The 16,261-nt window shown below is 40.7% G+C and overlaps 1 protein-coding gene across 14 annotated transcripts in view; it reads right to left on the reverse strand.

Annotated features, from left to right (window-relative positions):
- LOC126143126 (disks large homolog 5-like) overlaps window positions 1-16,261 on the reverse strand; it is a 556,312-nt gene that overhangs the window by 53,206 nt on the left and 486,845 nt on the right. For 3 of the 14 annotated variants that reach the window (XM_049915330.1, XM_049915331.1, XM_049915332.1), the window contains 3 exons: window positions 13,909-14,001; window positions 9,078-9,210; window positions 1,152-1,300 (listed from right to left, as the gene is read on the reverse strand). The exons of 8 other annotated variants lie outside the window; for them this stretch is intronic. In XM_049915330.1, the coding sequence (XP_049771287.1) occupies window positions 1,152-1,300; window positions 9,078-9,210; window positions 13,909-14,001 (375 nt within the window). Of the gene's footprint in view, window positions 1-1,151; window positions 1,301-9,077; window positions 9,211-13,908; window positions 14,023-16,261 lie in introns of those variants that run through there. 3 more of the 14 variants (XM_049915338.1, XM_049915329.1, XM_049915328.1) reach the window with 3 other exon arrangements.

Below are 16,261 nucleotides of genomic sequence, written 5' to 3' on the forward strand. Positions count from 1 at the left end.
AATGTAAATCTCAAGTTACATCATTTTCCGATCACCCAAAAAACCACGATAGTGCAAAATAAATCAATAATCAAAAACTTTGTCATATCGTGGAAATTTCAATAAACAATACAAAATTCTTACTCATTATCTGTGTTACTTCAAAATAGGATCAAATAAGATCAAAATACAGGTATAGTACTGGAATAAACCAAGTTTAAAGGGCAATGTGCCTTCCATTTATTTTCTATTGTAAATGAGTGGCGAGTCATGAAAAAGAGCTAATTCATTTCAGGGAGTGAACAGTTCTGATCCAATCTCTGAAAAGAACAGTTTTGCCCATCTCTAATTAACACCACCACATTTGCGTCTGGTGGCCAAAATTTGAACTAATTTTTCCCACGCATAAATAATTCCACCTGAACATGTCTACAAAGTTTCACTGTCATGTGATGATCACAGCCTACACTGGACCTCTGTGGATAGCTGCAGTTCCTCTCCTCTTGTGCTCTCAAATGGAGGTAGGGGCAAAAAACTGTTTCCGTACAAGCCCTGATTAATCTCCTCTTAGTGGCCCTTACACAAGATGTATATTGGTGGGCAGTAGGGTCATTCTCCCATTTCTCACAAATTCCAGTTCTATAATCTTTCTCAGTTGTGATTTCCTGAAAGAATGCCTCCTTGCCTCCAGGTATTGCAATCTGAGTTCACAGAACATTTGCGTAATACTTGTCTGTTAATGGACCGATGTCAAAGAATAGCTATGTAAGGTTCTACCTGTATATGAAAGCTCTCTGCAATGTTGCCTACAGTAGGATCAGGTTATATAAAAAAATGGAGAATGATACTTTCTAAGTCGAGATGAGAAGTGGCTTCCTCTGCAACACCACTAAAGTGGTTTTCGCACACAGCTTGAGAGGGAAACACTATGCCAACTTTGTGAGGAGGATTTTTCCTGTTTTTAGGAATAGGATCATAATGAAATTGCTCTATGAATCTAGAAGATATGAGAGGGGCGGGGGGGGGACAGATTTCTTTTATGAAAGTACCTTTGCTGGCACACTGAACGGGCAAATAACTTAATGAATGCAGCAAGGTAACACCCTCAACAACCAAATACATACAGTTACATTAACAACAAAATAAATGCTATAGTAGACCTCTTCACTTACCTGCTTAGCATTCTTGCCGTACGATGTGATGCAATTACTGTCACACATTAGCTTCATGCCATTCTCAAGCTGCTGAGATGCTGCTTTCACAGTCAAAGTTAGGTTGTTCAGCTCACGAATTTCATGTAGCAAACTTGAAGCTTTTTGATCTGAAATAAAAGGGTGTCTAATACGAGTAACTGAAAGCTGTAATACTACAAGTCCTACAACGACCACACTTCCTCCTAGACCAGGATCATCTACGCGAAGACTCTACACTCTACATGCATCAATCATGCATCACTCATGTTGTGAATGAAATATGCTGTTGAAGGAATAGAGAGAAATGCTCTTTAACTTAGTTGCTGAACAATTGCAGGAGGAAGCAAAATTTCTTTTACACATGACAATGTTACTGTCAAATGGAGACTAAGGGAAACATTCTTGGCAGGGTAAGTTGATAATTGCAGGAAAGAGGGAATAACTAAGTTTATAACAAACAGCATCAGTATTGTATGAGGTTATTTAATAATACTAGCATAGAAAGATAATGATAACAGAACATTTCAAACATGACCTGGGTGAAAATAATGGATGTTAATCTACACAATAAGAACTGGGTTGTCATGTTCTTTTAGAAGACCTCAAACATTCCTTGAGTGTTCAAACAAATTTCGGGCTTGCAGCTGCTCGTCGTCCAATACCTCGCACGATATTTCAGCTAGACACCTGCCAGTCATCTTCAGGTGAGCCGTCGCAAACTGGCGAAAACGTCCTCCGTTCCGCAATATATAGCGTACTGTAACTATTCTGCACATGCGCCGAAAACTTGATAGATGAACCACACTGCCCGCCGGCAGCGCCCTCCCTGGTGGAATAGTGGAACTCAGTCGCCCTCTGCATTGCCGTTTGCCACGGCCGTTGTCGCACTCTGTCTTCTTCGATTTGAGCAAATCGTGGAGATGATGGGATTCCGTGCGCTGTCCAACTGGTAGCCACTGTCACAGTTTAACAGATTTTCCGCCAGTTGTATTTCTATGGATTCTTTAATAATGGAGTCCCAGAAAGACGATGCTGTGAACAAAATCATTGTTTTCTCATACTCCATTGAATGTCCAATAGAAATACAACGTTCAGCAATAGCGGACTTGCTTGGCTGCAAAAGGCAGGTGTAACGTTGATGTTCAGTGCAGCGTTCTTTCACGGTGTGTGTGGTTTGACCTATGTAAGCCATACCACATTGGCACGGTATCTTGTAAATTCCGGCCTTTCGTAGTAACAGACTGTCCTTAACTGATCCCACAAGGTCCGCAATCTTCGATGGTGGGCGGAAAACCACTTTTACCTGAAATTTTCGGAGGATTCTTTCTATTTTAAACGAAGTGTTGCCAACGAAAGGAAGAAAAGCTAAAGATTGTTCCGGCTTGTTCTCCTCTTTATTCACTTCCTGCTTCTTAGTTTTAACTGTTAGTGCCCTGTTAATCTGCCGGATGGGATATCCATTTTCACTGAATACTGTCTTTAGATGGGCGAGTTCTTGAGGTAAGCTATCTAGATCTGAGACAGTATGAGCTCTATGAACAAGTGTTTTAAGCAAACTCATGGTTTGCAATGGGTGATGGCAACTCGATGCTTGCAGGTACAAATCAGTACGAGTGGGATTCCGGTAAACTGAATGCCCTAGAGAACCATCATTCTTCCTTCGAACCAGGGCATCCAAGAAAGGCAAACAACAATATTTCTCTATTTCCATGGTGAACCGGTTGTTGCTATAAATGGAGTTGAGGTGATGTAGAAACTCCATTAATTTATCTTCTCCATGAGGCCACACTATGAAAGTGTCATCCACATACCACCAAAATACTGTTGGTTTCAGAGTAACTGATTCAAGGGCTCTCTTCAAAATCCTCCATAAAAAGGTTGGCCACGAAAGAGACAGGAGGCTACCCATGGCGACACCATCAGTCTGTTCAAAATAATCTTGATTAAACATAAAATAATTTGCAGAAAGAGCGTGCCTGAACAAAGCAGTGATATCAACAGGAAACATGTTACCAATCAGTGTCAAAGAATCTGCAAGAGGAACTTTTGTAAAAAGTGAGACCACATAAAAACTTACTAGAAGGTCTACACTGCTAAGACGAAGAGCCCCCAGTCTACTGATAAAATATGTGACGTGAGCACTTGCCTACGAAAGGTCTCAGTAAGGAAGTGAGATGTTTAGCTAAATCATATGTAGGAGCTCCAATGTTGCTCACTATTGGACACAGTGGAAGACCCTCTTTATGAATCTTTGGAAGGCCATACAGTCTCGGAGGTACACAACCATGTGGTCTTAACCTCTTGATGGTCTCTTGCGGTAAGGAGGAGGAATTTAATAGTGCTGAAGTTTTCCATTGCACACGTCCTGTAGGATCGTAATCAATCCTCCTATAGGTAGAGTCACTTAGCAGACCATACCTCTAGCCTTCTAAACACCACAAGGTAACAGGGCACTAACAATAAAGAATCCTCCGAAAATTTCAGGTAAAAGTGGTTTTCCGCCCACCATCGAAGATTGCGGACCTTGTGGGATCAGTTAAGGACAGTCTGTTACTACGAAAGGCCGGAATTTACAAGATACCGTGCCAATGTGGTATGGCTTACATAGGTGAAACCACACGCACCGTGAAAGAATGCTGCACTGAACATCAACGTTACACCAGCCTTTTGCAGCCAAGCAAGTTCGCTATTGCTGAACATTGTATTTCTATTGGACATTCAATGGAGTATGAGAAAACAATGATTTTGTCCACAGCAACATCTTTCTGGGACTCCATTATTAAAGAATCCGTAGAAATACAACTGGTGGAAAATCTGTTAAACCGTGACAGCGGCTACCAGCTGGACAGTGCACAGTATCCCATCATCTCCACGATTTGCTCAAATCGAAGACAGAGTGCGTCAACGGCCGTGGCAAACAGCAATGCAGAGGGCAACTGAGTTCCACTATTCCACCAGGGAGGGCGCTGCCGGCGGGCAGTGTGGTTCATCTATCAAGTTTTCGACGTATGCGCAGAATAGTTACAGTACGCTATATATATTGCGGAACGGAGGACATTTTCACCAGTTTGCGACGGCTCACCTGAAGATGACCGGCAGGTGCCCAGTTGAAATATCGTGCGAAGTATTGAATGATGACCGGCTGCAAGCCCGAGATTTGATTGAACAGTCAATTCGCCAGGAAAATTTTAAAATTCACATTCCTTGAGTACTCACCTTTCTTCATCCACATATTCTGTTCTCTCCAACTGCAGTTCTTTGTGATGTCTCTCTAATCTCTTCTCACCTTTTTTCCAACATAACCAAACACTAGACTGTCTCACTAGAGGAATTCATAGTTTTGAGCACTGGGACATTTGTCTGACTAACATCTATCTAATGTTACTGTCAAGTGACAAGCTTTTGGAACTTGGGAGAGTATGAACCACAAACTGGTTATGAAGAAAGCTATGAGTGATGAAGTGGCATGTGCTAATAACTCTTACAATGCATCTGTTTCACGGAAATGAAATCAAAAGTCATCATCATCTCCGTTATGGAACTGCCTGAAATAACTAATTGTGTTTCTTTATATGTCGTTGACATTGTTTTGAAATGTTACTATTGTCCTCTGTGATTCTGCTGGTTTATCACTAGAAGTTAGTGGAAAGTAGATGCCCAGCAAATATGACAGAATATAAAAAACAAATATCAGTTGGTGCTACAGCAAACCAATCTTCAAATTATATGTTGACAATTTTTATGCAGTGTTTCATGTTTTTCATTGTCCTGAAAACTAATGTCTTGGTACGGTCCTATTAAACAACCAGCTCCATATTGCTAACAGAAGACTTACAGTTACAATCAGAATAAGACACCGCTGCATCACCATTTTGTTACCAACTTCTGAATATTAATCTTTCATAGAGTGCTAAATATTTAGGCACTGTTTGAACAATTTTATGAGCCAGTACAAATGTAAGCTTCAACTATACAGGGAGGTCCATTGATCATGACTGGGCCAAATATCTCTCGAAATAAGCATCAAACAAAAGAACTACAAAGAACGAAACTTGTCTAGCTTGAAGGGGGAAAGCAGATGGCGCTATGGTTGGCCCGCTAGACGGCACTACCATAGGTCAAATAGATATCAACTGCATTTTTTTAAATAGGAACCCCCACTTTTTATTACATATTTGTGCAGTACGTAAAGAAATATGAATGTTTTAGTTGGACCACTTTGTGATAGATGGTGCTGTAATAGTCACAAACACATGGCTCAATTTTAGACGAACAGTTGGTAACCGGTAGGTTTTTATATTAAAATACAGAACGTAGGTACATTTGAACATTTTATTTCAGTTGCTCCAATGTGATACATGTACCTTTGTGAACTTATTTCTGAGAATGCATGCTGTTACAGCATGATTACCTGTAAATACCACATTAATGCAATAAATGCTCAAAATGATGTCAGTCAACCTCAATGCATTTGGCAATACCTGTAACAACATTCCTCTCAACAGCAAGTAGTTCGCCTTCCGTAATGTTCGCACATGCATTGACAATGCGCTGACGCATGTTGTCAGGCGTTGTCGGTGGATCACGATAGCAAATATCCTACAACTTCCCCCACAGACATAAATCCGGAGACGTCAGATCTGGTGAACGTGCGGGCCACGGTATGGTGCTTCGACGACCAATCCACCTGTCATGAAATATGCTATTCAATACCGCTTCAACCGCACGCCAGCTATGTGCTGGACATCCATCATGTTGGAAGTACATTGCCATTCTGTCATGCAGTGAAACATCTTGTAGTAACATCGGTAGAACATTACGTAGGAAATCAGCATACATTGCGCCATTCAGATTGCCATCGATAAAATGGGGGCCAATTATCCTTGCTCCCATAATGCCACACCATACATTAACCCGCCAAGGTCGCTGATGTACCACTTTTCAGAGCCTCTGTGGATTTTCCGTTGCCCAATAGTGCACATTATGCCGGTTTACGTTACCGCTGTTGGTGAATGACGCTTCGTCGTAAAATAGAACGCGTGCAAAAATCTGTCATCATCCCGTAATTTCTCTTGTGCCCAGTGGCAGAGCTGTATACGACGTTCAAAGTCGTTGCCATGTAATTCCTGGTGCACAGAAATATGGTACGGGTGCAACTGATGTTGATGTAGCATTCTCAACACAGATGTTTTTGAGATTCCCAATTCTCGCTCAATTTGTCTGCTACCCGATTCTCGCTCAATTTGTCTGCTACTGATGTGCAGATTAACCACAACAGCAGCTAAAACACCTACTTGGGCATCATCATTTGTTGCAGGTCGTGGTTGACGTTTCACATGTGGCTGAACACTAACTGTTTCCTTAAATAAGGTAACTATCTGGCGAACGGTCTGGACACTTGGATGATGTCGTACAGGATACTGAGCAGCATACATAGCACACGCCCATTGGGCATTTTGATCACAATAGCCATACGTCAACACGATATCAACCTTTTCCGCAATTTGTGAACAGTCCCTTTTAACACAGGTAATGCATCCCGAAGCAAATACCATTCGCACTGGCGGAAAGTTACGTGATACCACATACTTATACGTTTGTGACTATTACAGCGCCATCTATTACAAAGCGAAAAAAGTGGTCCAACTAAAACATTCATATTTCTGTACATACTACACGAATATGTAATAAAAATGGGGGTTCCTATTTAAAAAAACACAGTTGATATCTGTTTGACCTATGGCAGCGCCATCTAGCGAGCCAACCATAGTGCCGTCTGGTTTCCCCATTCAAGCTAAACAAGTTTCGTTCTTTGTAGTTTTTTCGTTTGACGCTCATTTCATGAGATATTTGGCCTAGTCACGATCAATGGACAACCCTGTATACACCTTTTCATTCACATAATACTGAATAATTTCCTTACTTTCAAGCTGTTAGCCCATCACGCAATGTCAACCAAGAAATGGTGAAATCACAATGTGTAGATTGCCGAGTATGACTGTTTTTACCTTCAAAATATGGCAGTTATAATGCTTTTATGGGATCAAAGGCTGTGTCTACGAAATTGCAGACAAGGCCAATACAAAAATGACAGATTACATTTCCTGAGGACAAGCTGACATTGTCACCTTTAATTCCCATGGCAAACAGACATTACCTGCTGTGTCATGCTGTGGGGAAAAGGGGAGGGGGTGGGGGGTGGGGTGGGGAGAAGACTCAGCACCATAGCCAACTGTGTGATTGTCTTTGGCACTCCTCACAAAAGTGATACTGTTTGCCTCAATGACACCTTGGAGGTGGGACTTAATTGGGCATTATATTCCGCCTGTTACTCTGCCTTTTCATTTGGCATTAGTCAAGTTTTTTCAAAGCTTTCATTTCACCAGTCAAACAGTCCTGACACTTTCTTTGGCTGTGTGCACTGCATAACCTTGACAACAATGTCACTGACAAAGTGGCTACATACAGACAAGACTTCTACCAGAACTTACAGAAAGCCCATCCTTGTCATTACTTCTGAATAATCACATCTCCCTGGAGAAATGTAGGACCATATGAGGCAATACTGATCCTGCCATTTATCTTAGAAGATTGGTTAAAGAAAGGCAAATCAGTGTTTATAGCATTTGTAGATTTACATGAATTCTTTTGACAAATTTGACTGGAATACACTATTTGAAATACTGAAAGTTGTATAATTAAAAAATGGAGCAAAAGACTATTTACAACTTTTATAAAAAACCAGAATGCAGCTGTGAGTCTGAGGACACGAAAGGGAAGCAGTGATCAAGAATGGAGTGAATCAGGTTTGTAGCCTATCCCCAATGCTATTCAATAGGTAGACTGAACAAGCAGTGGAGGACAACAGAAAAATTTGGCAAAGGAATCAAAATGCAAGGAGAACAATTCAAAAATTTGACATTTGCAAGCAACACTAATTTTGTCACACATTAAAGGTCTCTGAAGAATGGTTGATCACAATGAATGTGTCTAAAAGGAGTTGTAAAATGAAGACAAAAAGTGAAAATGATGCATTCCTGGAGCAAAGAACTATCTAGATGTTGACATGAAATCACATCTGCTACAGTGCTGCGGATCTGAGAGCAACTGTATAACTCCTATCATCTCATCGAATTGATCACGGTAGACAAGATAGTTTAAGTATAATACACTGAAAAGGAAACATCTTTGAAATGAGTATATTTATTATGCATGTATTTTTTTATTACCAATGTACTACTAGTTCCTTTATGGTTGATCACAACAAATTGTGAAATGTTAGTTACATGTTCTTTACTGATGACCTTCAGTCTCTCTCTCTCTCTCTCTCTCTCTCTCTCTCTCTCTCTCTCTCTCTCTCTCTCAACCCCCCCCCCCCCCCTCCCCGCTCTCTCTTCAACATCATGCAACATGTGGGAATGCATAACACTGGAAATTCCTGGATGGAATAATGCATATATGTCGATGTGAAACCTTCCAAAAAGATTTTCAGATGATGTCATGTGGCTCTGCTTCTAAGAAAGATATTGGATGATTGCAGAGATGCCTATAATCTTCTGACAGAGTAGCAGCACATCAATTACACTGCAGTAAAGGAAAAACTTTCTAGCAACCATCAAAGTAGTATTTAAGCAGTCTATCCTTTTAATGGTGCCCATGTCTATATACTTTTAGCAATTCCTTTGCCTGAATTCTCATACATTTTTCTCCAACTTTAGCACTTTCTGTAGCACACTCTCAAAAACAGTTTATGACACCATTTGAATGATCACTACTGGGACTGAATTTCAGCAGTATGGTGGTATAAATATTGAAACACTACTAGTAATAGTAATATTAATAATAATTAAAATCAACTATTGCATATTACAAGGCATTAACTAACCAACATTGGAAAAGACGTACGTTTTTCTTTGATCTCTCTTTTAAGAGATTCTATCCTCTCCTTTTGTGCTAATTCCTTTGCTTTCTTTTCCTGGACTTCCATTTTTAATGCTTTGTATTCTCTTAGCAACGCTAACCTTTCTTCTTCCTTTGACTGCAAGAAATAAAATGCAGCATTATTAATAATTAGTTGTTATTTTTGTGGGTTTGGCTTGAATGTAATGACAACTGGACTGATAGACCAGTGTCAGTCATCAGATAGCTGTTTATGGAAGACAGACATACTATATAAATATTTTCAATAAATTTAGTAAACTGTCTGTCAGTGCTGAGAAATATGGAAAACAATCAACATGCAAAAAAGCTCAAGGTGATGACTCATCATACAATTTCTGAGATTTCCAGGTTGAAATTCCAAATTTTCCAGAAGTAATTTTTTGTTGTATGTGAGAGCAAGTTTTATTTATCTAACGTCCATGGCTGCTAATTAAACACTTTTAGTTGCCACTTGATTTAATGGTGGTTATTACACATTGAGCTAGCATTGTAAACAAGTTTGCTAAGAAATATGAATACAGGGTGTGCATCAAGACCGGGAACACTTTCAATTATTTACTGCACAAGAACCAAACACTGTACAGATATCATACATATGTCATTTTGAAGAGAAACTCAAAGTCTCTCTCTTCCCCCCCCCCCCCCCCCCCCCCCACATATATACAGCCATAGCGTAGTTTGGCAATTTGCCAATAGTCAGTGCTAGCCAAAACACGGCCGTGTTACAGAAGGGGACAGCTGCTTCATGAAATGGCTACCCCAATCGCCAAATCGCACTGTGAGAGCCTTTTTTTTCTATGGGGACAAATTAATGATCTGGTGTACGTACTGCTTCTACCACTCAACGTAGAAGAGCTCCGGGAGAATACAAGAAGTGACTGCCACACTGGTACGGGCATGGCAAGAATTCTATTACCATATTGACATCTGCCGAGTCACTCACGGTTTGCGTACTGAATGCTTGCAAAAAAACGCACCTTTCAGAGTTTCTCTTCAAAATGCAATATGCATGACATCTGTACAATATTTAGTTCGTGTGCAATAAATAATTTAAAGTGTTCCTGGACTTTATGTACACCCAGTATAATGTTCAATATGAATAGCATGTTCAATATTAATACTCTGTAACAACAGGAATATGTAATAATTTACTATATATTTTATTCATACTGAGAAAAGTTATTAGAACACAGTATGAAGGAAAGGTAAAGTAGCACACAACAAATTTACTAATGAATTTTTATTGTTCTACAGTACAAAAAATACTCGCCTCAGTATTCAAAAATAGTGTCAGCCAAAACCAAAAGAATGTCACATCAGCTTTAAACTGATTTGGAAGTAGTATTTGAAACAAAATGGTTGAGAATGTCACAATGAAAGACTATTGATTCAAAAGGCTCTAAGCACTATGTGACTTACCTTCTGAGGCCATCAGTCACCTAGAACTTAGAACTAATTGAACCTAACTAACCTAAGGACATCCTACACATCCATGCCTGAGACAGGATTCGAACCTGCGACTGTAGCGGTCGCTCGACTCCAGACTGTAGCGCCTAGAACCGCACGGCCACTCCGGCTGGCGAAAGACTATTCCAAGAAATATTTGAATGAAGGTAATTCAGACATAATATGGCACCACATTTGCTTACAAATTTTACTGAAGATAAATGAAATTAAAAAGCACTATGTTACTCTACATAACCTCCTTCACTGGACAGTGCACTTCTTAGCCTATGTGTTCATACATCGGAAGCAATTCCCTGAAGTTGTCAGTGAATTACCCCAACTACTACCACTTTCTGTAGCTCGAGCACAAGTAATTTGGCGAGTTTAGAATAGGTGCATTTCACCACTTCACTGACCCATGCACACTGGTGTGCAGTGCTACAGAGGGGGAGAAGAGAAGTGGGCAGAGGCAGATGGAGGACAGCAATTAGGGAAGATCGAGGCCTGGAGGTTATGGGAGAGTGTTCCAACTAGTGCAGCTATGATTAAAACAATTTATTACAGAATAACCATTTGACATAATAATTTACTAATATATAAGAAACTATCAGCCTTGATTGCAGTAATGAAACCAATCTTTACCTAGGTTTCAGCCCAAATAATTGACCCGTCTTCAGAATATATACCTGAATCTATAATTTGTCTAAGAGGGCATGTCTTATTTCTAGACCATGCCCTCTTAGACAAATTATAGATTCAGGTATATCTTCTGAAGAAGGCTCAATTATTTGGGCTGAAACCTAGGTAAAGGTTTGTTTCATTACCACAATCGAGGCTGATAGTGTCTTATATATTAGATTATCACAATTGCTGACTGTGCTGCTATGTTGAAAGTACATCATAATTTACATTTGATGCAGTTACATAGTTACTAGTTTTTTTTAGACCACTTATGTTAGTAAACCTCAATGTATGCTCCCTCGGTAGCTTGGAGAATGTTGAGATGGTATTCACGTTCCCACCAGGTGTTTCGTAACATGTATTCTGTCACGGTATCCACAGCAACTTGTATCCTAGCCTTCAGTTCATCAATGTCAGCAACTGGTGTGACGAAGACTGTCCTCGTCGATATAGCCCCAGAAAAAAAGGTGAAGGGGCGTAATATCTGGAGAGCAGGGTGGCCAGGGTGTTGGACCGTTCTTTGCAAGCCACCGATCCGGAAATGTTTCATCCAGGAAATCACGCACTATCAAAGCCCAATGGGGGGTGCTCCATCTTGCTGGAAAAGTATCCACGGTCTATATTCTTCTAACTGTGTGGCAATGAACTGTTGCCAAACATGGAAGTAAATGTTAGCGGTAATGGATTTTTCCGTGATGAAAAACAGACCAAAAACCTTGTTATGCATGAGGCCACACCAAACATTCATTTTTTCACTGTTTCACAGTAACTGTACAGTAGCATGTAGAGACTCTGAACCCCTTGTATGGACATTATGCCTCGTTACCATTCCACTGACACGAAAGGTGGATACATCAGTAAAGAATATGCGATTTAAGTAATCATTAGCACCATCAATCCTGTTTAGAATCTCAGCTGCAAATTCAGCATGTGTCAGCAAATCATTCGGTTGCAAGGCCTGCAAGATTTGCACTTTGTAAGCACACAACCTAAGCCTTTCACGAAGAATCTTCACCACACTTGCTTGCGATATCTGAAGTTCACAAGGAGCTCGACGAGTCGATTTAGACGGACTCTGTCAAAATGATTGTCTAACACTATCAACAGTTGCATCACTTACACAAGGCCTGCCACTTCGAGGACGATCTTCAACACTGCCCGTTTCGTTAAACTTTGCATACCTCGCTTTACCGATTTAAAGTCAGGAGGGCTGCGTCCATAGGAAGCCCGAAATTTACGCCGAACACCGACTGGTGATTTCGTTTTGTGAAAAGAAAGCACACACTGCTCTTTCACCTGCTCTGATGCCATTTCTAAAGGAATTAACGTGACCTAACAGACCGCATTGGTGTTGTGGAGCACTAGCACCATCTACTGGTCGCAACAACTAGTAACACTAGCCTATGTAACAGCATCAAATGTAACTTATTATGACAAATGGTTATTCTGTTATAATTTTTTATGATCAGGGCAAGACTTTGCGCTCACCCTGTATTTCTTCTGTAACCCAACATTTCTTTACAGTCACTTTCGTTGCCTTTATGTCTGTCTGTTCAACTTAAGTGACTGCCCTTTTTTCGAAAGTTCATTCCTCTTCAACTGAACTGCCTACTGTGAATTTTTTGTCACAGCATCTACAGCCTTAGATAACCTCAAACACATCTCGCCCATCCTCAGTGCTTCAGTATCCAACTCCTTCCACTTTGATTCTTCCAGAAGATTATCTTACACTTCTCTCTACTCTTCATTACTCAATCGTGATCCGAGTATCTGCATCTGGGTATGCCTTAAAACCCAATATCCGATTTTGGAATCTCTTCTTACGATCCAAGTGCATCTCCTCCTCTAATAAATCATTAACAGTATATTCGCTATTACCAGCTGAAATTTGTTGCAGACAGAGCTATTGAAATAATAGTCTGCTCACTCAGAACATGGCATACAGACTTATGAAAAATACCCAATCACTGAGACATGTAACATTTCACTGCCACACCGAACACTGAAGTGGAACCGAGGCTTGCAGCAGAAAGTGACTGATTACAATCTGGCAACAACCCAAGATTCTTGGATTTCCCAAATTTTAACCACACCATTATGGCTCACCTATATTACCATCGAGGGAGTACATGCAGGTTATGTAATTAACATAAGAACAATGAACAACTGGAACCAACTGAATGAAGCATTGCAGTTGTACAGACACCGACTTCATCTTCGGGAATATTTTGCTCTGTCCTGTCACCCAGATGTTGGCTTTTTGTCATTTTCCTAAATCACTTCAGGCAAATACCAGATATGTGCGTTCAGCAAGACCACAGCTAACCAACTGTCCTAGCCTCATAAAACATTCTGTGTGCATGTGTACTGGAGCTACTTGTATTCATAGTGTTATGGTGAGACATCTTACACCATCATGACAATTTCTGGGTTAAATAAGCACATACATAAAACAGAATGACATAGATCTGGTCTGCTGCTCTGGTCTGCTGCTATCTGCTCAAGCAGTCTATGAATGATAAAGTACAGAGGAAAATCACAGGTGTATCAGTAATGGTAACGCTAATGCAAAAAGAATGGATAGGAAGATCTGTTACGACTAGACCTCTAACAATATATAACAGCAAATAATCACCACAGAGACTTTTTTAAAATAGTGCAAACTTACATTTTTTTCATCAGATTCAGACTTCTTTTTCATTTCACTCATAGCCACACGTCTCCGTATCATCTTCACCTCCTCTTCTGGACGGATGCGCATCATCATCTCTTCTATGATTGGTCGTATTTGTGGATTACACACACTGGATAGTACAACATGCTATTACGATTGGTTTGCCGTGTTAAAAATAAAAGTTAATAGTCAAAGAAATAATATAAATACAAAAGTTACAAGACATCAGAAAATATCAGGGTATTTACAAATATTTAGCAAATTACACAGCACAGTAGTGTCACCTAGTGAAATGCACAGTTACCACTGTTTTAAAGTTTTTCATTTGTTACTGTTAGAAAAAACAGCTCAGAAACAGACGAACAACTAGAATGACAACAGCACAACCAGTGTTCGGCTGTAGTGAACTGTTTAAATACAAACAAATATGAACCTAGACTATACTAGATGCCAGTCTTACAACAACCTTTACTTAGCATTCGCATTCATTGCTTTCATCAACTCGACCAAGTTATCACCTTTCACCCTAAACTAGACTTCAGGCTACTGCTACAGAACTGTGTCATCACAACCAATCAACCCCACTTCAGCACGACACCAGTTGTACCATACTCATTCTAGCAGCTCACCAGAAACTGGCTAAGGTTTTTCAGCTTGCATTTAAGGAAACTTGCGAAAAATGGAAATTGTGTGTGAGAGATTTGTTATATGACTTAACAATTTTGTAATGGCCAAAATCAACAACCGTGCCTCAAATCCTATTGTTCAACTTTTGATAATCACCTTCACAGATGGCTGTTTACAATTCATCACAAACATGATTCTGTGAGAAGTAAATTATGTTAAGATGAGATCCGGAAGGACTGGCACATGACTTATTGTGATACATCCCAAGGCACGATGAGACTGCAACGTATTTGATTTTGCATTAACATCTAGCTATGAAAAAGTCCCAACAAATGCCACAAAACTGAAGTGTCAATTACTGTAAGGAAATGCTTAAAAAATTCTATCAACGGGAAGCAAGATGTCGATACAAAATCCTAACAGGAGACAAAACTGTCATATTCCAGAAACTAAGTAACGATCACTTGTTTATGTGTCCGAGTCAAAGTGAGACAAAGAGGTTTACGACAATTACTGAAGTAGAAAAAATAAATTAGAAACTAGAATGCAGATTACCATGGCTGGCTGATCATGAGAATAGAAAGGAGAAGAGAGCCACTCTGCATTACATTAAAACCACCACCCTAAAAGCCGTACAGTGGAGGACACAGAGGGACAAAGGACATACCCTAAAACTCATATCAAATGATAAAACACACCCTCACAAATAGAACATAGAACTAAAGCTACTGTTGGAGCATTGTCGCCTAACACTGAAGGTAGGGTGCTGGGAAATTTAAAAGTCCGCCACAGACCGGCTAAAAGTGGGCAGTCCAGCAAGAGGTGAACGACTGTAATTTGGAAGCCACAGCGATATTGAGGTGGGTCCTCGTGACGGAGGAGGTAACTAGGTGTGAGCCACGTACGGTCGATACGGAGTCGACAAAGAACAACTGATTCTATGCAAGACGCCCGCAGGGAAGACTTCCACATATTCGCAGTCTCCTTAATGACACAGTTTGTTGTGCATACTGTTACGTCACTCCGTCTCCCAAAGCTGAAAAACCTTGTGACATAAGACAGAACACACGGCAGTTTCATCAGAGATACCCATTTCCAGGGGAGGTTTCCGCATAGCCTGTCAACAAGTTCGTTACCTGGGATTTCAACGTGTCCTGGGGTCCACACAAACACCGCTGAACAAGTGGACCGTTCCCAGGCAGACGTGGCCTCCTGCATGTTTGCTACTAAAGGATGGCGAGGATAGCACTGGCCGGTAGCTCGGAAGCTGCTCAGGGAGTCAGAACAGAGAGGAAACTGCTTACCAGAACAGGAACGAATGTACTGAAGTGGATGAGATATGGCCACCAGCTCTGCAGTAAATACATTGCAGCTGGCAGGCAAGGAATGCTGTTCAATATGGTCTCTGAACATAGGCGAAGCTAACATTACCATCAGCCATCGAGTAAACAACTTCGGAGTCCCAGTACACGTCAAGAATTGAGAGGAAGCGACAGCAGAGAGCGTCGGGGTTAAAATGGTCCTTAGGGCCGTGCAAAAGGTCCAAACAACGCTTCGGCCGAGGTATACACCGTGGAGGTGTACGTGAATGGACCTCAAGCAGAGATGGTAAAGAGAAGGACTCCAGTTCAGAGAGAAGGGATCACACGCGAACCGAAATCGTGAGCCCTAATGTTGGCCACCGATGCGGGAGGTAAACTGCTGCATGCGGGAAAAGAAG

This window comes from Schistocerca cancellata, unplaced genomic scaffold, assembly GCF_023864275.1.
Source record: "Schistocerca cancellata isolate TAMUIC-IGC-003103 unplaced genomic scaffold, iqSchCanc2.1 HiC_scaffold_782, whole genome shotgun sequence".
Classification (NCBI taxonomy): domain Eukaryota; kingdom Metazoa; phylum Arthropoda; class Insecta; order Orthoptera; family Acrididae; genus Schistocerca; species Schistocerca cancellata.